Source organism: Sturnira hondurensis, unplaced genomic scaffold (genome assembly GCF_014824575.4).
Source record: "Sturnira hondurensis isolate 20B ecotype Veracruz unplaced genomic scaffold, ASM1482457v3 Scaffold0005563, whole genome shotgun sequence".
NCBI lineage: Eukaryota > Metazoa > Chordata > Mammalia > Chiroptera > Phyllostomidae > Sturnira > Sturnira hondurensis.
The window spans coordinates 4,418,541-4,446,170 of NW_028078194.1; the positions used below are offsets into that span (position 1 = coordinate 4,418,541).

General features: G+C 36.1%; 1 protein-coding gene across 4 annotated transcripts in view; it reads left to right on the top strand.

Moving 5' to 3' along the window:
* EXOC6 (exocyst complex component 6) overlaps positions 1-27,630 on the top strand; it is a 173,590-nt gene that overhangs the window by 115,690 nt on the left and 30,270 nt on the right. For 3 of the 4 annotated variants that reach the window (XM_037047367.1, XM_037047364.1, XM_037047365.1), the window contains 2 exons: positions 12,186-12,327; positions 25,564-25,637. In XM_037047367.1, coding sequence (XP_036903262.1) covers positions 12,186-12,327; positions 25,564-25,637 — 216 coding nt within the window. Of the gene's footprint in view, positions 1-12,185; positions 12,328-15,950; positions 16,040-25,563; positions 25,638-27,630 lie in introns of those variants that run through there. The other variant, XM_037047366.1, reaches the window with a different exon arrangement.

Genomic DNA, 27,630 nt, shown 5'->3' on the forward strand with positions numbered 1-27,630 from the left:
TTTTTCTGAAAAGGAAATAAATTTTTATGCAATATAATCAAATTCAACAATAAATATAGGGCATGAGCAAATAAAAAGTATAGTTCACAGTTAAGAAAAGTGAAAATGAGCCCTGGCTGGTGTAGCTCAGTGGATTGAGCGCGGGCCTGTGAACCAGAGGATCACAGTTTGATTCCCAGTCAGGGCACATACCTGGGTTGCAGGCCAGTTCCTGGCAGGGGACACACGGTACATTGTGTGTTTCCGGCAGAGGCAACCATACACTGATATTTCTCTCCCTCTCTCCTTCCCTTCCCCTCTAAAAATAAATAAAATTTAAAAAAAGAAAAGAAAAGTGAAAATGGTTAACTATTAGCATAATTCTTGAGCAAAAATACTAAATTCTTGACTACAGTAAACTTTAGCAAAAGTTGATAATTATATTAAGGCTTAGTGTATTTATTCTTTGAAACCCTGTAGTTATATAAAATATTCCATTAGATTATTTGCTTTCAAACAAAGAACTGAGGCAATATTATTAAATGTACTATTTTTCTAAGCAACATATGGTATTATATAAACTATATTTTTATTTAAATGCTTTAAGCTAAACATGATTCATTCATTTCAGGTTCCCTTTGACACAAATAGAGACAAAGGGGCCAGTTCTAGACTCTTTCAAACCTCAAAGAAGCCTCAAAAGATATTTATTTATGACATTCAGTCCCAAGTCATCAACCTTAAGCGGAACCAGCTGTCCCACTTACAGACATGAGGAGTTAAAATACTGGAGCTAGTTTTAGCCCCATGCACCGTCCTTGGTTCTGGTAATACTCAGGGAACAATGCCGTGAGTTAGAGTCAATGGGGGCTGTGAAGCCAAGAGCCACTTTCTCAAATAGTGTAAGTCTTAGCCAGTACTTAAACTGTATGGAAAAGGTGTTCTCTCACCTCCCCCAACCCTAAAAAATACCTAACACAGAACACTTTTAGTTTAAAATCTCCACTCTTAGCTTTACTGCATATTTAGTTTTTCGTTAGTTCCTATTATTATTGCAAAAGCATGTTTTTTCGATCAGAGATAGTTGTGATGTGGCTGGCTGCCTAGTAAAAGTTCCATTAGTTGCAAGAAAGTTATAATCCACCCAATAGAATTTTGTTCTCTGTCACAGTATATGAGAACAGTAGAAATTAGTGGGTAATGATAGTTTTGACAGAGCCAAAGTAATTTTTCTGTGTTTTTATTTGCTACAACTCTAGATGTATTAATCTTTCTGTTTGAATTTTAAATACCAAAACTGTTTTATTCCCCAGAAAGGTGTTTTCCTTTTTTTTCAGATATGCTTAACTTTTGACTTTTTGCATTAATAGAAGTGGTGATGAACAATTAAAAAAGATATTAGGAATAATATCTTTTTAGGCGTTTCCTTTTAGGGTATTTTTCCTGGCCTTAATTGTTTGCTTTGGCTAGTAGTGTTTTCTTTGATGAGCTAATTTAGTATCCTTTATAAAGTCTTTATGCCTCAGACCATAGTTTCTTCCCCTACTGGATGTGTCTGGTACCACTGGAATTTCAATTTGCATTTTTAATTCCATGTATCTAGTGCATATACATAATAATAAGTCAAGTTGTCCAGAAGAGTTGGGGCTGGAAAATAGCCACTCCCCTTGCCCTTGCCCCACCCCCCAATTCCGCTCTCTCAGACTACCATTTTTCACCCTATTTTTTTTATTTCTCTGATGGTTGTCTTAATTAAAAACAGAGACTATCTAGTGATTCCATGCCACGAAAGATAAGGTACCATTGCTACGTAGCAATCTTTCCTTCCCCCCTTTTCTCCTATTGATTGTAACATTATTTTGTGTTTCTTCTATTTATTGCTTTTTTATGTGTTATAAAATATTCGTATTCCTATTTTTTGTTTCTTCTACTTTAGTTTGTATCTTAGTTCTCTTCTGTTTAAGATAAAGGCACTAGCCTGCGCTCCTCCACCTCTCACCGAGTGTCCTGGAGTGCTCCTCCTGAATGCGTTGTCTTACCCCAGACCACACATGTAGGTGTCTAACCCAGTCCATAACCCAATGCGACTCATGACTCAGTACGAATGATTTTTTGTTTTGTTTTGTTTTTACTTTGGGCCTAGTTTTTGTTCTACTGAATTGCCTTAGCTTTAACTTTCTATGTGTCTTCATCATATTTTGCTTTTTACCATGGTTATTCTTCTCTTCCACTTCCAATTATGAGCTCTTAAAGGCCAGAATAAGACCTCAGAAATATTTTCTGAATGTATAGATATTGAAAATTCTTCTTATCCTAAAAAATTTCACCTAGCATTTGATATTTAAACGTATGCTGCCTATCTCTTCTCCTTTCTGTTCTTATTCCTATTATTAAAGTTTAGTTTTGATTATTGTAGTTGTCTTCTAAGTTGTTTCTTACAGTAGTCTCTTCTTAGTTCAGTCCATTAGACATACCAGTGACATGGTACGTACCTTGTCTAAAGACGTACCTTTTCTAAGGCACATCCTAATCTTATTTCTATTCAAAAACTTCAGGGTGTCTTGCTTATCTACTGAACTAAGTAAAAATTCCACAGGCTAACAAAATATGAACAGTCAAAGCCCATTATTAGAAATAGAATTTATATTTTTTCTGAACCTTTTTATAATGTACAAAAACAGCTAAATGATTTTCACTGCTAGAAGTTAATTGCAAAAAAAGAATCTTGCTTTTTAGTGAGCATAAACGTACTTGAATCTTATACCTTTAATCCTTTTAGATGTTTATGAAGTTGACGTCTCTATTAGGTAAATGCTATGACAAATCTTGATGCAAAATTAAATTTCATAAGTTGTAACATTTCTGTGTTTATATAGCATCGCATACTTAAATATTTCCCTCCTGTCAAAGGTTGTAGAAAACAGTATTTGAATTGCTCAGGGCATAGTTGGAAGAAGTAATAATAGATGGCTTTTAGAAGGAAATAGCATGAGTGAAACATTTCAGTAGGAAGGCAGTAGATTAGGAAAGAACTATGAAACCTGACCTGTAAGTAACAGATCCGGGAGGTATAAATGGAAATCATTAAAATGGACTCTTCTGAGCCTATAGCCTAAATAGATGTATATGTATAGTACTCATGTACATACATATATATATATATATATATATATATATATATATATACACATTTAACCAAATACTCTATGAGTTCAACAGCTATAAATGAAATAGACAAGATCATTGGTGCAGGCTTCATGAGGAAAATACCATCTTGCACAGGAAGATTCAGTGCTAAAAACAAATGAAAATGCACCATCTGGAAGTACTGCCAGATGGCGACAAAATTCATGTTTAAAAAGTTATTTGAGTTTTTGCAGATATGAATGGTAAAGTTCTTGCAATGCAAATAGTATCTTCCCTTTAACCTGGGTTCCACAAAAGAAAGAAAAAAAATGGTGTATCTCAGTGGATTGAGCGCGGGCCTGCGAACCACACGATTGCGGTTCGATTCCCAGTCAGGGCACATGCCTGGGTTGCAGGCCAGTTCCCAGCAGGGGACTCACGAGAAGCAACCATACATTGATATTTCTCTCCTTTTCTCCTTCTCTCCTTCCTCTCCCCTCTAAAGATAAATAAATAAAATCTTTAAAAAACAAAGAAAGAAAATGAAGAGACTTATTTTTTCCCAAGTTAAATAGGCAAAAGTTGAAATGGGAAGAGGAAAAGAGGCTAAAATATGTGGATAAGAGATTGTTTGAATTGGAATTATGTTTTTAAAATAATTCTCAGATAAGGTCAAGTTCAAGGAGTTCATCATCACCAAGCCCTTATTATATGAAATGTTAAAGGGACTTAGCTAAGAAAAAGAAGATAAAAAATGTGAACAGTAAAAAGACCACAACCTCACAGTTATTAACAACCATACCTAAAACCAAAGCAAACTAAGCAAACAACTAGAACAGGACCAGAAACACAGAAATGAAGATCACATGGAGGATTAGCAACAGGGGAGTGGGAGGGGTAGAAGGGAGAAAAGGTACAGAGAATAAGTAGCATAGATGGTAGGTAGAAAACAAAAAGGGGAAGGGTAAAAATAGTGTAGGAAATGTAGAAGTAGGGGGGGAATGGGACAACTGTAATAGCATAATAAAATATGCTTAAAAAATAAAGCCAAATAGAAGATAAAAAATAATAATAATTTTCTAAATATTTTATTTATTTATTTATTTTTAGAGAGAGGAGAAGGGAGGGAAAAAGAGAGGGAGAAAAACATCCATTGGTTGCCTCTCATATGCCCCCAACCAGGGATCTGGCCTGCAACTCAGGCATGTGCCCTGACTGGGAATCAAACCAGTGACCTTTCAGTTTGCAAGCCAACACTCGGTCTACTGGGCCATACCAGCCAGGGCTGGATTGGGATTGTTTTATTGTGAACAAATAAAGAGCAAGAAGGAGTTCAGATCACCTGAGGAGAAAGGAGGCAGTAGGAAAAGATTTTGGTGTCAGAAATTTCCTGTGCAAGGCACAATCTGGTGATGCCCAAGAACCTCTGTTTTTCTTTTTCTTCCTTTGTATAGAGCAAACAGGAATGGAAAAGAGTAAGGAGAGAGCTGATGGGAGAAGTGGAAAAGCCTTGGTGAATTCATATTCACAGGTAGTTTGCAGGTCAGGTGTAGATAAAATGTAACAGGCCAAGATGCTGATACATACTTACAACAAGAAAACTTACATAAGGTACTGTAATACAAAAAGTAAAGAGAGTGGACTTTGTAAAGTCTCACCAAAGGAGCAGGTTTAGATAACTATTACATATATGGGAGGAATTCAGAAGATGGGCAACAATATTTTAATCTCTTTTTTTTTCATTCAGGAGGCTTTAGGCATTGTAGGAAATCTGTCATGTTTTCAGTCTTTCTACCTCTTGTGGAAATTAGTGTGGTAGATGGTAGCATTGAGCTAAATTCTTTTTAGGCAAAAGGGGAGCATCTTGTAGATGCTGTAAGGTCTTATTCTTTACTCTCAGAGTATTGTTGAATTTTATTTACAAGGTTGTCTCTAGAAAAAAATAGCAAGGCAATAACTTTGCTTCTTCTCTCCCTCCCTTGTGTATGGGTTTGGTTTTGTTTTAATATAAATCCTCCCTTCACTCGAAATGTTTCCCTTATTCTTTTAAAATCCAGTCCCAGGTCCTCCCTCAACCGAAAGTAACTCTAATCATATTTACCCCAATCCCATTTTCATAATCTAGAATTTAGCCCAGTGAAATTACCTGTTCAGAAAACCCTTGACATTCTGCATGAGTATACCCCAAAACTTTGAGAATTCCCAAATTTGAGAATATTGCTATGTCTCATAATTACTTTCAAACAACTAGAACAGGAACAGAGACACAGAAATGGAGATCACATGGAGAGTTATCAACAGGGGAGTGGGAGGAGTGGAAGGGGGAAAAAGTACAGAGAATAAGTAGCATAGAGTGTAGGTAGAAAATAAAAAGGGGAAGGGTAAGAATAGTGTAGGAAATGTAGAAGCCAAACAACTTATACGTACGACTCATGGACATGAACTAAAGTGGGGGAATGTGGGTGGGAGGGGCTGTGCAGGATGGAGGAGAATGAAGGGAGGAAGATGTGACGGCTGCAGTAGCATAATCAATAAAATATATTTTTAAATGCTATAAAATATTATTGAAAACTGTAGACCTTAACAAGAGTTACTTTATTCATGTCGAATAACAGAAGATAGCCAAGCCACACTGAGATGGGGAGGTTGGGACTCCTCATTCAGTCTGAGTGATTCTCCTCTCCCGCCGCCCCCACCCCCATGTCACGGAGCATGTTGATCAAATGTGAGCCTCTCACTGGCGAAGTCCTGCTGGACTCTAGAGTCTCTCTTAAAAGAATGGGACCTAAATATAAATTCTTGGATGATGAAAGCCTACTTTGTGCTATGTTTACAATAATGTATCAGCCACAAACCTGTATATATTAAGGTAGTCAGTTGGGTGACATTTGTCCATTTTACTAATGATCATGTGGAAATCACCTGTATTATCTAACCCGGCAACTTCTTTGCAAATTTTAAGTCATACTGGGGTTGGGAAGCAGTACGTTTTGATGATTATATAGCCCTGATAACTCTGAGCTGGATGCTTATGTAAAGAAGTGAGGGTGACTGTACTACCACGAAGCTGTTGCCTTAATAACAGTTCCTGGGATGCTTTGGGGTTTTTTAATCTTCATTCTGTGGCTTAGCCATAGTACACAATCACCACGCAGAAAATTATAGTTCATCTTTAACTTCCCTCACTTTTGTTACATTTCCCAAGTGAGAGAAGTTATAGGGGCTTAATGTTTGTAACAATTCCCTATTTTAGCATATGCCTGACTGCCCAATTTGCTGTTATCAAGTAGATTTAAGAGTTAGGAATGATTTCTGTCAGCACAAGCAGCACAGACTAGCTTCTGCTTTTCCTGCTGCTCTGGGCAAAAGTGCATGCAGCTTTCTCCATTTTATCTAGATTTCTGATGTTATCAGTAGCTTGGAAGCAGAGGCATTTCTTCAGAACCTTGACCTCTTCTAAACTTGTACTGCTGTGCTTCACCTTGCGTTATCTTTCTGCCTATTAAAATTAGTTTGATGATATCATGGGTCTGCTGTGACAGCAACGATACTTGAAGAAAGCTAAAAATCTGGGCATTACATGTCATCTAAGGCCATGTTTAAAGATTGTTTAAAAAAAGCCACCAAAGTTTGGTGAGTCCTTTGATTGGGATAAGGAAGTTTTGAGTGAAATCACAATGTGCCGTATAGATGTCTTAAAGTTTTCCCAATTTGGAGAATTTTTTTTCTAACTTTGAGGTGATTGTATTCTATTTAATGTGTGTGTGTGTGTGTGTGTGTGTGTGTGTGTGTGTTAGCCACAAGATGAAGCATTTATGTTACTGTCTTATATCCTTATGATTAGGAATTGTTAGGTGGAGAAAAGCCTGAGAAGGGAGAATGGGAATTCGTAATTGCAGGGATTGTGATTAACTGCTGTGGTGCCCAGTTCTTTTGGGGCTACAGCTGCTGACATTAAGGGCAGAGAGTACGGGAGGAATCTACAAGTGCAAAAGAAGTGTCTTGGAGAACATTGGGGGTGTTAGATGGGCCTATACTTTGATGGGACTATGAATGTTTTTGGCATAATCTCAAAAATCTGTCTTCAAGATAGTGTTGAAGTTATTACTAAAACTCATTAAAGGCACTCATCTTGATATTTAAACCTTATAACTCATCCATTCCCTATTATTGGGAATCTGAGACATTTTAGTGCTATAGACTGTTCAGCTAGAAAATAAACTATTTTATTAGATAGAGGGAACTTTATGAATTTTTGAAATCATCTTGGGGAAATTTTCATGTTTTATGCTAACATTTTAGATATATTTTATTCCTGATTTAATAAGATTCTTTCCATTAGAGTGAGATAGTAAAACTGTAGATTAGTAGTTCTTATATAAAATAGAAGTAAGAATAATAGATTTCTTACATTAAAATGTCTACTTTTTAACTAAGCATATTTTTTTATATTTCAATTGAGAAGTTATTTCTCATTTTAGTGCTTGTTTCACATTTGATGAAAGTCCTCACTCTTTCAGCCTGTTTTCAAAGGAAATAAATTGTTGCTCTTTAGGAGACTGATTCATTAAAATACTTTCCTTCCTCTTGCCTTTCTTCTGAAAGACTATTTCACAGTCTCATAACTCAGATTTATTCAGCAAACCGAGAGGCAGTGAGTTTGAATACTATAGCACTGTTTTACTGCTCTGAGTTAAATAACTTTTAAAAATTAATAACTTTAAATAACCATACAGAATCATAATTAATAAAATTTACTTACCAATGTTAGATTTAATTTTCAAATTGACCACAATTTAATTTCATTTTTCCACTATTTTCTGGCAAGAATTACATAACCTTTTAAAACAAAACCTGCTATCAATTTAAAGAGTAATAAATGCAGCAGAATATTTCTAAGTCCATATATTCCTTTTTACTTAAATAAAAAAGTAGTTTATTGTGCAAAGTTGACCTTTTGTAGGGATATAAAGGAAAATGGATTCTCTTGGGATCATTAAGGAAAGTAGACCAATACAGAGAGAATGGTTATGATTTCAAGAGCATGTTTTTAACTTAAATGTACTTGAGAGAATGAAAGCAGCATTGAAAATGCTTTCAAATAATTACTGTTGAAATCAAACCTTTTTTTATTAGATCTTTGAAATAAGAGAATGGTGAGACAGAAATAAAAGCTTCAAATGAAAATTTGAGTGTGTCAAATTAGTTTTTAAGCATTCTACATTTCTCCTTCTATTATATTAGAGTAGATCTATCAAAACATAACTTTGAAACCAAAACAGTTTTTAGCCATAATCTAATAAAATGTGTTGTATTTTTGTTATCATGCCATTTTATGATATTTCAAAGGAAACAGTATCTTTAGTAAATTACTTTGGAGATCTGGCTTGACATACAAACAGATGTGTTTTCTTGATTCCTTTTAAACGAAGGGTTGGTGGTGGTTTGTGGTTTATTGTTCCTGTGATTGGCATTAAAAGCCTTATTTCACAGCTTGCAGCGAGAGACTATTGGGGAAAGAGTGGCTGTGTTCCACAAACTAAATTCAAAAAGTGTCAATCAAGGTCTCACACAGGTTACTTAGAGAATGAGTTTTCTTACTGATTTCACCAAATGTCGCCTCATGCTGTCTTTGATTGGCACAGCCTGGCAGGGAGGATGGATGAATCTGTCACCGGCTGGTTAATTGTGTTGCTGGTCTCAGTCTGACATCAGGTCTTTGACTCTTAAGTGGCTCAATACAAAACAAATTAGCAGATTGTAGTCATATTTCTCATTCTATATGCTTTGACTTTGTTGAATGCAGTCCATAAATCATATTGACTGACACACAAGTAAATGATGAAAGCTGCTTTTGAGACATGGATCTAGAAAGCAGCGCTGGGAAGGTGCCATGGAAGGATGCATATGGTTGACCCTTTGGGAATTTCCTAGGAGCCAAATGTCTCTTTACCACAATTGTTCTTAAAAGAAAAGCTTTTGGGTAATGCAGAAAGGATCTAATATGTCAGCAGATTCTCTTTTACAAGTGCCTTTGAAATATAAGAAGTTTGTCTAAGGGTGTTCTCTTTTTGCAAGTTGTTTTTCAGCAAAATGTTAGAGCCCAGTAAAAAAGTAGTTACCTTTAAAACTTTGACAGGTGTTTTTACTTATTTATTGACTTTGTGTTGGTAAGGGGAAAGAAACTGTTAACAATAGTTGCAATTAATTTTTCAGATGAGGGCAGCAACAATTTCAAATTTAATAAATGTACTATGTTTCCTCAGCCACTTCACTTAATTGTTTTGGCCTTGTTTGGTACAAGGTTAAAAATTAGAGTATCTCTAAAGGAAAAGTCTAGTTTTTAAAGGTAATTGTAAGACTACTTTGATTATTTTTGTCCTAGAAAATGATATATCATTAAGATCATCAACAATAGTAGCAATAATAGTGTTCAGAAAGGGGTGTTTTGATTACATTAAAGTGTATTAAGCGCTACAGGCATCAGAAATGGATTGCCAAAGGTATTTGGGGGGATGTGCAAATATTTGGAAAATTAAAAAATTTCAATATAATAAAAATAAGTATTAGATGAAATTTAAGTAGTGGAAAATACAATGAAAATAATTTGAGGATATACAAGATGAACTTCAAATGATTGCTTGTTAAAAAAGAATATTTGTGTACATTTTATAGTTAGAGTAGACACTTTAAAAAATAATGTATAATCTTTTTAAAAATATAAGAATCTGAACCCTTGCTATGCAATTTTGAGCTGTGCAAAGAAAGATTTTATTTCATTTGAATACTTATGAAGTATTTTACAACTATTTTAAACTTCTGTTCTTGAGAATAATAAGCCTGTATTTAATATACATAATCTAAGAAATTTAATATTAGAATTTTATTAATACATATGTTATTTAAACAAAAAGCTAAATTTGTGTCTGTGTACATGTGTGTATGTATGTGTATGTTTGTGTTATCGTGACCCATTTCCTGTAGATTTTTGGAATAACCTGTTATTCTGTACTCTTTCCATCATTTTTGGTTCCAGTGCTATTGCTGCACAGTATTGGTAGCATCTGAACTCATGTTAAATTTTAAAGATCACCTTAAAATAATACCACTTATACTGTATACTATGTTTGCTTCTAAGAGGAATGTATTGGTAATTTTGTTTTGACAATTTTTAATCTGCTTCTGTAGTTAGTATATTATAGTGGCAACATAAGTAGGACCTGGAGCTGATTTAATGGAGAAGTACATTAAACCCAAATGCTCCACTTGTTCCATTAGGTCACAATGACATTTCCATTAAGTATTCTGAAGCCTATTCCATTGTAATTAAATTACATGCCATCGATTTCTTCTTTTTTCTGCCGGCCCCCCTCCCATTCATATTGATATTATTCTGGTTGGGGAACGGAGCTGCACGCCTCCCAGACTAATTCCTCTTGGGTTTGGGGGTCTTGAAGCACGCTGGGTTTGGCATTGTTTGTTACATTCCTTTCTGGCAGTTCATCAGTATCTGTCAAATATACTGTTTGCATCAGCTTTTATCTCTAAAGTTTTTGATTGAGAAATTGACATTCCATTTCAGATACGCGTTTTTCACTGTGCATAGTGTCTAAATGCTAAAGACTCATTCATAAGAGTTGCTTGTTTCTCAACTGACTTTAAATGTGTAATTTGATGAACAAATGTAGTTCTAGTAAATATTGTGAAGATGTATTTATGTTCTTTTCTTACATATCAACTCTATGTAAACATTTTTGTACCACTATTTATAGCATTTATGTTTGGGAGATATTTTTCATGGTTTTGTAGCTTTCTGGGCCTTTGTGTTAAGTAGAAAGAAAATATAATTATCAAATATCAGTGGGTAAATATTTGTTAATGCAAATGAAGCAAAACATGGCCCAGCTTCCTAAAGTCACTCTTTCTAACCTTACTTATAGTCTCTGAGTCCTGTCTTGCGAGTCAGTCCACCTCAAAGTCACATCATTGTAGACTGAAGATAGCTAGGAGGGGTATTACACTGGAAAACTTTAAAAGAGTGTTTATATTATTTTATTTTAAGCTTCTAGTTGAAATACAAAGCCTGTTTAAAGAAACAATTAATACTAAAAGAGTTATCGTGTTATGATTCAGCTATGTAATCTAAAGGCTAACCATTTAAAATGGTCATTTTTCTTTATCATTTTTGAGATACAGCCTTAATTCAGGCTATCAGCAAAAGGTCATGTAGTGTTTTAGGAACTTATAGTAGCAACTATTTTCTAATGATACATGTTTAATGAAAGAAACTCACAAGTACTTGTAGTTTACCTAACTACGTATTTCTAAATTGTCCATTTCATTTTTTACATTTTTAAGTTTACTTTTAAATACAATAGAATGTAAAAATCTTCATTCTATAATTTTTTTGTTTTATAATCTTTTTATTGTTCAAGTACAGTTTTCTGCCTCCGCCCCCCCGCCCACAACGTACTTTTTCAAAACTAAATGCAGACCTGTAGATGATTTGAAGTCACGTTGGTAGGCAAGCCTCTTCTTTTCTTACTAATTGAAGCCATGCTACAAACTAATGTTCTGATTAAAAGAACTTATGACAAAGTATGTTTTAAATTTTAGGTAGTTTAAATGATAATAACTTTAATTACCCTGTTTATTGACTTCCGTTATTCTGGCTTGGTTAATTACACAAAGGAGAGCTTAAAGAATATTATATAAATAAAATGTTCTCTCAATATGAGTTACTTTATGTCATAAATGGCATATTTAATGATTTTTTAAAAATACTTGAGACATTTCAAGAGATCTGAAATAACTGTTTTTACTTGTACTTTAATTTTCCTATGTACAGTTAGAGTTTTAATGATATTTATGTCCTGAGAGGGTCAAGCAAACAAGAGTATTAATTTTAATTCCTTTGCTAAAAGGCATAGTCACTCTGAATACAGAAATAGAAAGACCAATAATCACTATTGTACCCCCAAAAAGGCAACAAAAGAATGCCAGGTATATAATTTTTCTGATACTTTGTGAAGTATTTCTATGTTTGTTTATTTTTTGGTTTGGATATTTGTTTCGAACAGGGGAAAGTTGCCCAGACTGCGTGCATGTCAGCCTGCCAGCATCTGTCAACGTCCTTAACGCAGATGCTGTTGGACAGTGAGTTGAAACAGATAAGCATGGGAGCCATTCAGCAATTTAACCTAGATGTCATACAGTGTGAATGTAAGTACCTTAGTGGTTAAATCTCATTTCTAAGAGTCTATATTTAAATTACATGGGGGGAAGGGTATGTGGTAGGATAGTTTGGAAAGAAGAAAAGGCCTGATAGAGTTAAACTTTAAACAGCCTTAGGAGCAACTTCCTTCCAGGAAAAGTGTCTCAGCCTCATATTTGGGGCCTCTGGAGAGAGGCACTGGGGTGGCAGTCCAGACAGGGGTCATTAAAAAGATGATGCATTTTTCCCCTCATTCCATCTTCTGCTCATTCCTTGACAAGACTCTCTAAATGTTTGTTAGAAACAAATGAACTTATTCTAAGTTTGTCATTCTTATTTTCCTTGTAAGTAACTTTTTAGATATTTGCTGGAAGGATGAGCTTAGGACCCTGCATTCCAAGTGGAGCTTCTTTTATATTCTGAATTTTATGTTAACCTTTGCCATTGTTTTTCACTTTACTTTCTTTAGGTAATGAGGTTAGCAGATTCCATAGTCTAATGTTTATACATTAGCCAGTCAGCCCCATGACTGGGGATGCTAGTTGGTTATTAGCCTTGTCATATGTGCTTCTGAATGTGGGTTTATCACCCTTAAATTACAACTGTTTAAGTGCAGAGACATCAACATATTGAGCAATTGTTAAGCAGTACTTTCAAATGAATGGTACACTGATTCAATGATGAAAATCTCTGGTTGACAATTCAGTCAGGCACCTTTGTTAATAAATTGAAAATCAGTGGGGTACAAAGATTATAAAATACTTGTCTGAGGCAGATTTTCCAATAATATATTCTGTGTGAAAGACATTAAAAGAGGAAATGTCAGCAGATTGCATCTGAAGCAGGAGTGACAGATTTTCAAACAAATATCAAGTATTTACCCACTGTATATACGGCATTCTCTTTGGAAAACCTATAATTAATATTAAAAAGAATAATTGTGTAGGCTCTTTGATCAAAATCAATTGTTTGTTACACACAAACACACAATAAATTCAAAGCTTTTAAAAACCTATTATTTCAAAAAAAGAGAAATCCTTATCTACAAAGAAAGATAGTTTTTCCCTAGGGAAGAGGAGAGTTCATTTCCTTTCCTAAAAAGCACTTCTAATTTTCTGTAATTAGAAAACCTTTATTATATTTATTTTTCAAAATAAAACTAGTATTTACAAAATATTTATTTTTTATTTACAAAAACATTACAAAAGTAACATTCTTTTTTTTACCTGTTTACAAGCTCAAAGTGGTTGTTATTCCATTCTGTAAATGGTTTAAAACTGATTTCCTAAGTTCTTCCAAAGTTGTCCTGTGAGATCATCCTTGTGCAACATTACTTATATAAATATCTTACCGAAATATTGCTTGAGGCATTTTGTATTATTATATCTTTAATGTGAATTCAGATAATTAGGTGGTTGAATTGTTTATTAGCATTTGGTTGTGTCTTCTCAATTAAGAGTTTTTGTTCAAGAATGGAAATTAATGCTTGGCTAAGCAACATAGGTTGTTTAGATCCTCTTTCTGTTTTTTCACCTCTCTCCACGAGGGGCTAGTCTAACTGTGCTTGAAAAAAGGCACATTAAAAAACCACATCTTTGCTCTCTGCCCTGCCATAGGACAGCTGCTCCCTTTTGTTACTTTGGGGGTAGTTACTGAGGCCCCTTTTAAAATGCTTATGTTTTCTTAAAGGACTAACCTGCCAGCCCCCCTTCTCACTCACACACTCCTTCATCTACCTTGAAATCCTTTCTAAATACCCTACCGGGTTTTGGCCAGCTACTCTTGATCATCAGTTGGGTGTATTGACTACTCTTCAGAAAACAAGTTTTCACATAACAGATCACTCTTCCCATTTCTTACATTGAGCTGAATCACTGTCCCTAAACTTCTGTTGACAGAGCTAGTTCTGCGTTCAGGCTCGAGTCACTGTGAGCCTACACTGTGCCTTTGTGCAAGTTAGGAAAGGCTCCTCCCTGCGAGGAAGCTGTCCTCCAGAGTGTTCCCCTTTGTGTGAGTTAGAGAAAGTTTGCCCTTTTGCCCAACCGTGTGGCTTATCGAGTGAAATGGGAGCTAGATTTCCATCCTCCCTTTCCCCGCTCCTCTCCGTAGCTGGGCGGCCATGTGTAGTGAGCAGTCTGACAGCTGTAGCGTTTCCTCTTAGACTCGTACAGAAGAAAACAAGTCCGCATGCTCAAGGATGAAAACAGCTCCTATACAGCCTTTCGAATCTTCTGATGGCCAGAAAGCAACAGTTCCTCTTATTGTTCTCAGTGATATGACTGTAGATACAAAGTTCTTTGAACAAACTGGTTTGACTACCTTCTGACTAATTGGCTGATATCCAGAGTTGAATACATAGACTCTCAGGTGTGGGGGAACCAGCACCATCTGAAGCTGGACTATTAAATACGTCAGTCTGTATTATGGACTTTGTCAGGAAAGCCCGAATGGTTACTATCTTTTGTGGTTGCCCTAGAATACTCTTGAATCATTGAAACTATAATGTTATAAAAATCTCTATTTCCCTTTTTGCTATTGTTAAGCTCTGTTTTTTCTTCTCCTATACTTGTATATTGCTTTTTATTTTACAGTTTTAAGATTATCCTTATTAAGTTTTAAGATTCATTTCATAACTAGCTGATTGAGATATCTTTTTGAGGGTGGGGAGCCCACAACCCAGGCATGTGCCCTGACTGGAAATTGAACCAGCAACCCTTTGGTTCACAGCCCGCACTCAATCCACTGAGCTACACCAGTCAGGGCTGATTAAGATCTTTTTATATCACAATTTAATATCATCTACAGATTTGTAATCACACTTTTTACATATTTAACGTCATTAGCAAAATGTTGAACCAAACCTAATGTCTATAACCTGAAATACAGTACATCTGGGGTCCTCAACACATGGCCCCCAGATGAGCAGCAGCAGTATCACTTGTTAGAAGTGCAGGTTCTTGGACCCCACCTGCTGAATCGGGATCTCCGGGTACAGGGCCCATCAGTTTCTCTGGGACTCGGCCCTCCAGGTGGTTCTGATGCACAGCAACGTCAGAGGACCACAACGTTAAGTGGACCTCCCCTTCATGTTGACTGAGATCTATTATTCTTAAGATTTTTTAGGCCAGTTGGTAATTCCCTGATTGAATCTAATAGTTTTCCATAATAGTTTTAATCACTTTTCCATAGTAGTTTTGTTCAGTTATGAACAACTTTGTCAGATACCTTACTGGAGATAGGGACAATAATGACCATTAATTTTTCCTTATATACCAATCTGATTGGACTTTCAAAGAAGAAACTTATACTGCTCTATTTCATAAAACCATACTGACTCATAGTAATTACTTTCTCTTAAAAGAGGCTTAGAATCCATTACTTAAAAATCTGTGACTATTCCTTGGAATTAACATAAAATCGTACTAGTCAATTTTATGCTAGCAAGAGAGTCACAGTCCAAGGAAGTCAGAGATCCGGGATCGGGAACTGGAGACCATGATCTACCAAAGATCCTGGCAACTCAAAAAAGGCTTCAGTCAAAGAATTTAAGCAAGCAGAGGTGAGCATGAAATATAAATATCAAGAGTGGCCTTTATTCTGAGTTATATTTCTTTTTATTTGTTTTGCTCAGAAAGCAGAATGTGCCCTGGATTGTGTGGCTCAGTAGATTAAATGCCAACCTGTGAACCAAAGGGTCACTGGTTCAATTCCCAGTCAAAGCACAGATCTACCAGGTCCCAGTAGGGGGAATGTGAGAGGCAACCACACATTGATGTTTCTCTCTCTCTCTTTCTCCTTCCTTTTCCCTCTCTCTAAAAGTAAATAAATAAAATCTTTTTAAAAAGAAGGCAGGATGTTTATTTTTCCATCTTCTTACTGTCTAAAAACACTACACATATATTCCCCTGGCCTCAGAATGTCACACATAGAAATAAATAGCACCTCTAGCCAAAGTTGGGGAGATGGAAAGTTGGAAATAATTTAGTTCCTCGCATCATTCAGCCATATGCTTTTAGTTTTTGTTTGTTTTGTTTTGGGGAGGTTGCTTTTTTTTTTTCTGTTGATGACAGAATTAGCACTGATCCATCTGTGTGCTCACTGTTTTTTCAAACAATGTGTCGGTGCCCCTTTCCTGTGTGATGCACATACTTGTTGAGTTAAACTAGCGTGGGCTAAAATTTCAGTCTATAACTGAATCACTTTCCATGTAAATTTAGCTGATTTATGGGAAGATTCATTATTTAAGGAGAACCTGTTACCTGTAATAGACTGGAAAATCAAAGATGAGTCAGGCTTCAAAGATTTTGCCGTTTATTTGGTAGGGGAAGAGACAGACATGCTAATAACCATAACAGAACATAAATTCTTCATAGAAGTATATATTACTTGTAGAGAGGGAGCAATTAATTCCACATGCCATGGGATTGAGAAGATTATAATAGCAGTAAAATTTGAGCTGGATCTCGGAGGACGAGTGAGAGCGCATCTAACTCGGGGAAGGGTAGACTGAGCAGAGGGAATGGCACAGGCAAAAGCACCGTGATGATAGAAGCTTAGGGAATCCTCAGACAGGCTTGTAGTCTAGACTACAGATGCATTATAAAAGTATTGAAAGATATGGCTGAAAAAAGTTAAGACTCCTGAATGCTTTATTTAGTAAGCAATAGAGATCCACTGAAGCTTTTTAATTGGGACTGTGACATGATGAAATCTTTGTCATAGAAGGTAACTCTGTGTCACGTGGAAATTGAACTAAAAAGGGGGAGATACAGAAGTAGCGAAACCTGTTAAAAGACTATTGAACTGAGCTGGCTGGTAGCTCAGTTGGTTAGAGCATTGTCCTCATACTCCAAGGTTGCAGGTTCGATCCTTGGTCAGGGCACATACAAGAAGCAACCAGTTATTGCATCTATAAGTAGAATAACAAATTGATGTTCTCCCCCTTTCCTCTCTCTCTAAAAATCAATAATTTTTTAAAAGGCTTACAAGTTTTTTTTAAGACTATTGAACTTTTCCATGTGAAAGATAAAAGTATCTTGATTTTGGGCAGTGGTAATGAAGAGAATAGGATGAATTCCAGACATTTGGAGGAAGGAAAACATAAAATTAGTGAATAAGTAAAGGTACAATTTGATATGATTAAGATGTTTTGAATGAGAGAACCACAGTGAAAGAGACCTAGGAAAGTGGGGTGTGAAGAGAGAAAGGGATAGAAAAGTTTTAACTACAAGGATAAATAGTTAAATTAAATTCAGCATAGAATTTATAGTTGTAGGGACCCTGCAGAATTCTGTGCTCATAGGATATTTGTTGACTACGTGAACAAATTAACAAATCAGGAAGTCTCTATAACCTACACTTGCCTCTTCTAGAGTTCTACCTTTGTTGGTAAGGCCGATGGTACAGCTGTGCTTTAGCTGGAGGCCATTTAACTTCTTGATATGGACATAACTGATCTTTTGTAAAATTTCACATTGATGACCTATAAACTTCATCTGTTTTTAGCTAAACAGTCATAGTAGCTTTAATGTTTTTATGGGATTATTTTCACTTCCTTTTTTGTCACTTTTCTTTTTATTTGTTTTGTATTGTTCTTCTTTAACCCATACTAGGTCAAACTTGATAAAATGTCCGAGTTCAGGAATGTAGAATCATATGCAGTTAGTTATATAGAACTTTTTTAAAGTGCTTTCAAATCAGTCTTAAGATAACCTTAAGACATGCCAGGAAGTTGAAACCAGGGTTTCAGTCCTCACTCTGACTATATTTTGGGGAAGTGGCTTTGAATAACCCATTCAGCAATCTGGAGGCCTCACTTTTTCCTTGAAATATGGTGTTTCGAATCATAATTTCCAAGATATATCCTTGTTCTAAGATACAGACACAGCAAAATTTAAGGCGAAGGAGAGTGTGGGTCTTCAGAATCATACATTGATTCCTTTGTATATACTACGTCCTTGGTGTTTATGGCCTTTTCTGTTTAAGCCCAGTGGGAAGGCAGTCATTAAATAACTGCAGTAATAAATATAATGCTAAATTGTTAAATTCTACAAAAGTATATGGTGCTGTGAGAAAGTGTAAGTAGCAGACCAAATTTAGATAAAAAGTTGTAGAGGTTGAAAATAATAGGTAGAGTGCATGAATGAAGCAGAGACTTCTGGTTAACTTGACCATCACCATAATAATGCTGTAGATAACTTTGTGGTTGGAGAAGTCGGGCCATCACCATCACCAGGGAAACACATACTTTGGAATTGCAAATAGAGTCCCCTCCAAAAGTTGTGTGAAAGTCGCATCAAATTTTTTATCCTATTAGAGATTTTGTGTCAATTCAAAAGAAATCACTTCTTCGATGGAGGAGCATTTGCAAAAGTTGACGTGAAGATGATTCCCTAAATCTGAGTATGTGTTTTGTTTTATATTCATTAAAAACCTGTTGTGTACTGGGCCACAACATAGATGCCTTCCTTAAAAACGCAGCTGTGGGGAAGGGACAATCAGTGTCCTCTCAAGTCCCTGTAAAGGTTTCCAAGAAACTCTTCACATCACTAACAAGATGTGTAATATTTCCAAAGCGTCAGGAATGAGAAAGATTTGAAGCACCGAGAATAGGTCTGGAATATACTTTTTTATGCGTTCTACAGAAATACCTAAATGAGGTATCAGCTCCTAAGAGCTTCACATCCTAAGTCTCTAGGCAGTAGAAAAGGTCCAGATTGAAGAGAACAGGCACCTGTTTCGAGGGTGAGTTATTGAGGAATTGGTGTATCTCTAGGTGTGAAGACCTTTGTCTTTACTTATTTTTGGATAAACACTTAACCCATTTCAAAAAAAGATGAAGCCTGTTTATAAATGTTGTGTGTGTGTGACAGTGACCTGAAGGCCTCTGATGCTAGCCTTGAAAAAGACCCCTATCCCAAAATGAAAGGATTCAGGGAAAATTGTGTAGCTGATATAAGAAGAATATTTAAATGTCTTTTTAAAAAGTAAGTTGGGTGCTTACTTTTAGTATTATATTTTTTGGCTATCTAAATTTATTCCCGCTTTTAATGGCATTTAGATACCAGATTGAGGCTACTTTGCCCGTGTTTATCTCCAAGGAAGGAAGAGGACTAGATACCACTTTATATAAAAGTAGGGTGTGAATGTGGGGGCGCAGTTGGTCCAAGGGTGTGCATCCCACTGCTGCCAACCACATGTAACAGAATGTGTGCGTCTAAGGGCTAAGAATTGTAAGACCCTTGATTTCCAGGTGTAAGTTCCTCTTAACCAGCAGAAGAACCACTAGATGGTGCTCTTAGTCATACATTCTAATGACACATCTGATAAAACAGGGTGCTTTTCTTTGCTGAGCCAAAATTTGAGTTCTGACTAGCTGCTTTAAGTCTTAAGATCTAGCAAGAAAGAAATGACCAGAAATCTGTTCAGTATGAAGACTATTTGACATTTACATTCAGTCATTTATTTAGTTACAAAATTATTTCATTTTATATGATCCAGCTTTGTCATCCACAAGCAGAGTCTTGAGACTTTAGCCTTCTCACCCTTTCTTTCAATCTTTTTTGACTCCATGGATATTCTTTCTTTGCCTTCCCCCACCCCCTGACAGTTCTTTTCACCCCGTGTAGATGTTTTCCAAGTAATGCATATTCTTTACAGTGAAGATAACTGTCTGCCTAGGATAAAATTGTTCAAGGACTTATCCCTCTGCATTTGATTGCAGGAAAAGTTTGTGTTTTCATGCCAGGATAAGTGTGTACAGTCTGACTTCTTAGCAATTTTTGTTCCCCTCTACATCTGAGTGTAGCTCCTGAGGGCAGGAAGGGCCTATTTTCCTACTTTACAGGAACAACAATTGTTTTATATGTATATAATAATTTTTATTATATATAAATATATATGAATATATACGAGTAACTCATATTTTTGCCTACAGATATTCTTTATTCTCTTAAACTTCATAGATTGCCAGTTTAGAAGACATTTTTTGATCATTACAATCACAGCTCACACATATATATTATTTTTGTTTTCATTTTCATCTAAATTTATTCTTCCTAGTTAGGGTGATATAGCAAAGTTTTACCCTCTTGTTCCAAAAGACCTTCCAAGTAAGATCAGACATCTCCCTCTCTAGTCTTTCTTTTATTAGACTATTTTTAAACTTGAAATAATTTATTAAGTTCCATATTCTAGCAGAAAAGATGAGGAAATGAATATATTATGGAATTAATTTCTTTTTAAAAAGGAAATTGTCAAGTTGGAGGCATTAAGAGAAAAAACACAAAAATTTAGATAAGCTTTTTAGAAACAAGTAAAAAGCCCCAAATTTTAGAAAGCCTGCCAACGATTTTTAGATTTGTGATCAGAAGACCAACTGCAGCACGGTGTTCCTGTGCTCTGGCAGCAGAGGCTGTGGAGTGAACTTTGCCGTGACCTGTTTCCTGCCAAGATGCGGCATCAAATCTCGGACACAGTGGTTTTGGAATCCCCAGATCAGCTTCTAGTTCTCACACTGTCAGTCACTGATCTTTGATGATTGCTGCCTGCACACGTTCCACATTCTCACGTGTTCTGCTTGTTGCAGGCCTTCCAGAATGTGGATCACTTTTAACAGATTCTCTACCATCTTTGGAGCATTTGTGCCACAATTTTATTTGTGCTGCCTCATTGTATCATCCGCAAAAGCTTTCTAAGTCATCCACATAATTTCCTCAGAGAATGTTCAAGCTTAATGCAAAATTTGATGCAGATTCATTGCTCTGCTTGCTTAGACATTTTGAGTGCTATGGCCGCACAGTACCCATGCTCACTCAATGGCATCTACCACCCCCACTGACTCTACAGTGAAGTCGTCATTGTTCACACATGTGCATTCCAGTCCACTCTCCTTGGCTGCCAGGTTACACTGATGTCATACAAACTTTTCACATTATGTTAACAATGGCTGGACTTTTTCCAGACAAACCTCATATGTTCCTTACCTTAGGAGAGTTGATGGTCTGGAGCAAAGACCCAGATAGATAAACAATTACAAGATGTCAAAATGGGTGGTGTGGCCCTGGCTCGTGTGGCTCAGTGGATTGAGCACTGGCCTGCAAACCCAAGGGTCGCTGGTTCAATTTCCAGTCAGGGCACATGCCTGAGTTATGGGCCAGGTCCCACCTACATATTGCAGGACACATGAGAGGCAACCACACACTGATGTTTCTCTCCTTTTCTTTCTCCCGCCACCTCTGTCTAAAAAATAAATAATAAAATATTTTTTAAAAAGTGGGTGGTGTATTTAGGCAGCACACAGAAAGTTGCAGTGAGAGCACAGTGGAGGGACCTAACCAATTCTGCAGGGTAGTGGAAGTTTTCTGTAGAATATGGTGATTGAACGGAAGGATAAGTAAGAGTTATTCGGTGGAAAAGAAGAAGCAGAGGATGTTCCAGGCAGAAGTATCAAAGGTAATGTGGAAAGAGACTGTAACATATGTAAGGAGATGCAGGTAGTTTGGTGTGGAGATTAAAAGGTGCCCCTAGGGAAGTGGTGAAAGATGAGTCTTGGGGGATACTCAGAGGCTAGATTATAAAGGATCTTAATTGTCTTGCTTTGTTGTGAAGATGATGGAGAACCATTGAAAGATGTTAAGCTCTGAAGCAATACAAATCACATATATATTTTCTTTTTTAAAATGTTTTATTTATTTATTTTTAGAGAGAGGGGATGGGAAGGAGAAAGTGGAAGAGAAACATCAGTGTGTGGTTGCCTCTCACATGTCCCCTACTGGGGACCTGGCCTGTAACCCAGGCATGTGCCCTGACTGGGAATCGAACCAGCAACCCTTTGCTTCACAGGCCCGTGCTCAATCCACTGAGCTACACCAGCCAGGGCACACATTTACATTTTCCATAAGGCACACTGGGAAGAGTGGACAGAGTGGCACACAAGAAACAGGGAGACAAGACAGAAGTGTATTTTAGTAATCCAAGGAAGAAATTATGATAGTTTGAATACAGTAGAGACAGATTCAGACTCGATACTTTTGAAGGTAGAAACAACATAATTGGTTGCCTGCATTGGAAAAAAATTAAACCATTGATGAATTGTATATAATTGTAAATATTCTCTTTGCCAGATGATTATCAGACTGCTCAATTGCCTCCTATTTCAAAAAAATTTTTGAGAAAACGTCCTGAGGGCTATAAACTAGTGAGTTTCACTCCCATATTGGTTGGTTAGGGTCTTGTGAGAGTTAGGTATAAGAAGCTGAACACTTAATCAGATTCTGGGTCAACCAAGAGGTCTGAATTAACTATGTGATCCTGAGCAAGTCACCTCACATTTATTGTTCAAAGCTATAAAATGAAGAACTGGATAACTTTTTATTTTTAAGATTTTATTTATTAACTTTTTAGAGAGGGGAAGGAACGGAGAAAGAGAGGGAAGGAAATACCTGATGTGCTGGAGATAAATCAGTTGGTTGTCTCTCTCATGCCCCCAACTGGGGACCTAGCCTGCAACCCAGGCCTGTGCCCTGACTGAGATTCAAACTGGCAACTTTTTCATTCACAAGCCAGCGCTCAGTCCACTGAGCCACACTAGCCCAGGCAGAACTGGGTAACTTTTAAACTGAGCCTTCAAAGGACCAATGGAAGTATTTCAAAGAGGATATCTCTTCTAGCTGCAAGAATTTATGCCCTGTTCACTAAAATAAATTATTGTGATGATCAAAGCAGATAGTGTGTGAGAAAGTACTTTGTAAACTTAAAGTGCTACATAAGTTTATGGCACTTAAAATTTTGACACTGAGCTCTTTTGTTTAATATCAAGCAGTGGGGCTTAAACTATACCATCTTAAATAGGAAATGAAGAAGAAAAACGACAGGTTATTTTCAGCATAGAAAAACTTTGGGAGATAAAGTTGCTAGGAATTGCAAATCTCATTGAAATTGAGCTGATTTTTATGCCTCATGTACAGAGTAACTCCCCCGGGGTTATAGAAAGTCCTTATTTTTGTGTGCATGTGTCTGTATATGTGATGATGGTAGAAGCAAAGCTGACATTTACAGCCGTGGCTGGTGGAAACCAGTAGGGATTCATAGTTAAGTGTTACTTGCAAACAGTAGCCTAGGAGGGCGGCCAAAAAAAGCCAACAATGTGCTGACTGGACCTAAGAAAGGATCTTTAAAAATTAAAAAACACCTTTCCTTTTAATAGGCTATTATAATGTTGCTTATTTTTTTCATTAAGATCTGATGGTACTAGAGAAAGGCAACTGAGTTATCTGGGACATGGCAGGGGATAGTGGGCTTGCCACAGTGTGAGATTATGCCATTTTTCATTATATGAGAAAAGAGTGATGTGAGTAAATTATACTAAATAATGAAAAGTGTATCTAGATTTGCTCAATAAATCTTAGTTTTCTGGAAATAGAGGGCTTGAGAAAGGTAAGTAGTCACCTGTCTAATGGGCGTAACTACAACCTAGCAGAGAACCAAGAAGTGGGGGTGTGGGGGAAATGGTGTACCTCTGAATAATCAGAAGGCTGTTTACACTCAGAAGGCACATACTGTATACTCAAAGGCATATGTAAAACCCGGTCACCCTACTTGTGAGAGGGGCTCTTGCTCAGGCTGTATTTGTTTGTTCTACAGACACTTAGCTCAAGAATATTAAAGATAGCATATTAGTAAGAGATGGGTGAGAGAACAAGGAGAAAGAATTTATGTTAAAACTGCAAGAGAAGAGTTAGAAAAAAACTTTAAGCCAGACACAGTTTGAACAACACAGTATTCTGAGCTGTTTAATGTAATAACAATAGAAAACAGTTCTTAATACTATAGCAGCCCTGGAAATGTATTCTAAGAATTAAAAAGTAGAGGTTTTTTTCCTTTTTTTAAACTTTCTATAGGTTTTCTTTTAAAAAATTGAGGTATCCTTGACATTCATTGTATTAATTTCATGTATACAATAGAGTGGTTTGGTATTTGTGCATGTAAGGATGGTTTTAATGGTGTTCCAGATAATTAAGAAAAGTTCAAATAACATTTAGTATAATCCAAAAAGGGGGGAAGTATTATATTATACTTTAAAATTTAATTTAAAATGCCTAAGATTTAAAAGAGAGTTTTGATGCTTAGAGCAAAAATTATTATCATCTTAAAAATAACAGCAACATAAACATTTTGAATTCTTCATACCTTAAAAATGACAGATAAGTTAAACTGTGCTAGGCTTTATATATATTTTTTATTTTTAATTGTTCCTTTTGAGCTTTTCTAAACTATATTTTACACAGAATACACTAAGCTTAAGAAGTATTTTTGTTATTTCAAGAATGATATAGACTGAAAATTTAAATAGTTTCTAAAACACCTGCTCAGATCAATTCACAAATGGAAAGTATAATGTTCTCTAAGAAAACCCCGATATTGATGTGGAGGGAGAATGATCGCAGGCATTATTCCTATTCTTATCGGAGAAGCTTAGTGTAAAACAATAGGGTCTTTTTTATGAGCCAAGTCTTTTGTCTTCAAAAGTATTAGCATTGGGCTTGTCTTCACATTAACTAAACAAGGTATGTATTACAATTTTTTAGGTACAAAACAATGTTGAAAAAATCTTTTGAAATATGTTTTTAATCTTTTGTTAATATATCTTTTAATTTTTAAAGAAGTGTGGTTCCTTTATGGAATAATTCTTCAAAGATCTGAACAAACATTCCTACATCATCCCCATTTTACATCTTAGAACATTTTGCCTGTTGTCTGCCTATAAAGCTGACTTCTTATGTGTCCGCCTGTTACTGCTGTTAGTTAGAGGTAGGGATTTTATAGAGCAGATTCTGTAACAAAGCAGACGTTTTGAGATATGCTGACAGCCATGGAATTGGTATCGTTTCAAAATGCTTCTATAATCATTCACCTAAGGCTAAAAAGAGTCAGAAAACTTCTCTTGATTGAAGTATATTACTACCTTGAACTTCATGTAGGATAACCATTCTAAATTTATTGTAATTAAGGATTATAGTGATTAAATGGCAGATTAGAAGTTTAAAATTATTAAAATATTTGTGGTAATGGGTGTGGAGAACATTCTTGGTAGTGGAAATTGAGGGTTATAAATAATCTTCATTTGAAATGGTTACGTGTAAATATTATAATACATTTGTAATAAGTAGAAATTAATTTAGCGGTTAGACCCTTGTATATTTTGCAATCTTGTTTTCCTTCTTCTTCTTCTTTTTTTTAAATAGTGTTTGCCAGCTCTGAACCTGTGCCAGGATTCCAAGGAGAGACCCTGCAGCTAGCATTCATTGACCTCAGACAAGTAAGATGTAATAATGTACTTCTCATTTATTGCCTTCTACCCTTGACTTTTTTTTTAAATGCTACAGGAGTGCTTGTTTGCCTTGAAACAATCTGTCTTGAGAAAAGTGCCTCTTTGATAACTACGTATTTGGCCCTTTTCTTTCTGAAAATTCATTCAGTGCCTCAGCTTCAAGGAGCATTCTCATTGGTGAATATTTAATGTAATTATTACCTGCTAGGCACGTGACTAAATAATGACTTTCTATTTTGCTTTAATGACACTTGAATTTTAAGTTATTTCTTAATGATTTCATGGTCATGTGTGGAAATTGGTGGTGTAGAACATTAGTGTCCGAACCCGTTACGTAAATGTAAATTATTACAAACTACAAAAGAGCCTGTTGCTTAGAATTTTGTCAGTGGTAAAGAATGCTATTTTCATAAATTTTCTGTGTGCCTCCAGAAAGGATAAAACTAAAAAGGTAATTATACATTTATATAATTCTTTTCTAGTACATAATTCATAGTGTAGTAACATGATAATTTTAAAATCTCTCCTATTCATTTTACCACGTTTTAACACCTCTACCCTATTGTCATTTTCTTTATTTTCCTCCTATTACCTTTTTTCCATCTCCCCCATATTTTTTCTTCTTATTCCTTTCTTCTTTCTTTCCCCTCCTCCTTTTTCTTTCTCTTTCTTAATCCTAGGATTAAGGAGTTTAATAAAGCTGGGAGGCACAAGAGTGTGGAGGAGGGGTGGACCCAAGTGAGAGGGCTGGGCGGCTGGAATGACAGCAGGAGTGACTGCCGCCCTTGGCGAGAAGAGCCAAGTGGAGACGGAATTAGAACGGAGACTCTGTGCTCTCTGTCTGTTTGTGGCCCCATCCCCTTTGGGGAATGGGGATGACTGGAGATGAGGCTCCACCCCTGGTGTGAGTAGACTGGACCACAGTGATGTTTAGAGGAGGGCCCATTTGAGCAGTTCAGGAGCTCTGAACTCAGGAAATGTTGGAGGGTAAAGCTCTTTTTGCTCTAATTCTAAACCAGTGTTCAGTAGGTATTTATGAACTATCATGTCCTGATTATGTAGAGAGGGGAGGTATGGTTAAAATAGATAGAAAGGTAACATAAGAAATAGTTTCATCCTCATAGAGCTTTAAAATCCTTTAGACAAGCAAAACATCCACTATCTGGTTAGGAATATTTTTATTATTTATTTATTTATTTATTTATTTTAAGGTTTTATTTACTTATTTTATAGAGAGATGGGGAGGGAGAAAGAAGGAGAGAAACATCAATGTGTGAGATAAATCAACCAGTTGCCTCTCTCAAGCCACCAACCAGGGACCCAGCCTACAACCGAGGCATGTGCCCTGAGTGGGAATTGAACCAGCAACGATTTGGTTCTCGGCTGGCACTCAACCCCCTGATCCACACCAGCCAGGGCTGGTTAGGAATATTTACAAGACAGTGAGTCATGTAGAAATAAATGGTGTATAGCTTCAAGTCTGGTTTAGAAGGAAACTGAAAAAGTCACTCCTGTCTCTCAATTGTGTTTGTAAAACACTGAACACATAAAATTTATTGATATTTATTTTTGTTGGCAAGGAGTGTTCATGTTCATGTGATGCCAAACAAGGACCACTTATGAATGACCTAGATCTCTGGATAATTAGCCTCATTAAATGGGAGAAGATAGTAGAAAATGAAGAAGGTAGACTGAATTTCCACTCCAGTTTACCCGATGTCATATCTATTGAAGGTAGATTCATTTCCTTTAGAAGGAATTCTCTGTGTACAGTCTTAGTACCCTGAACAAGATGATCCAATGTAGAAAACTGAGTCCTTTTGCAAGTTGGAAATAGGTTTCATTGTATATTCACTTCCCAGTTAGGTTATGGCCACTTACTGGGGTAAGTTTCCCTATCACAATAATATGAAATGTTCTCTAATTCAAAGAATATGTGACTTGAAGATAGCTCCCATTACATACAAATAATGTGTTCACA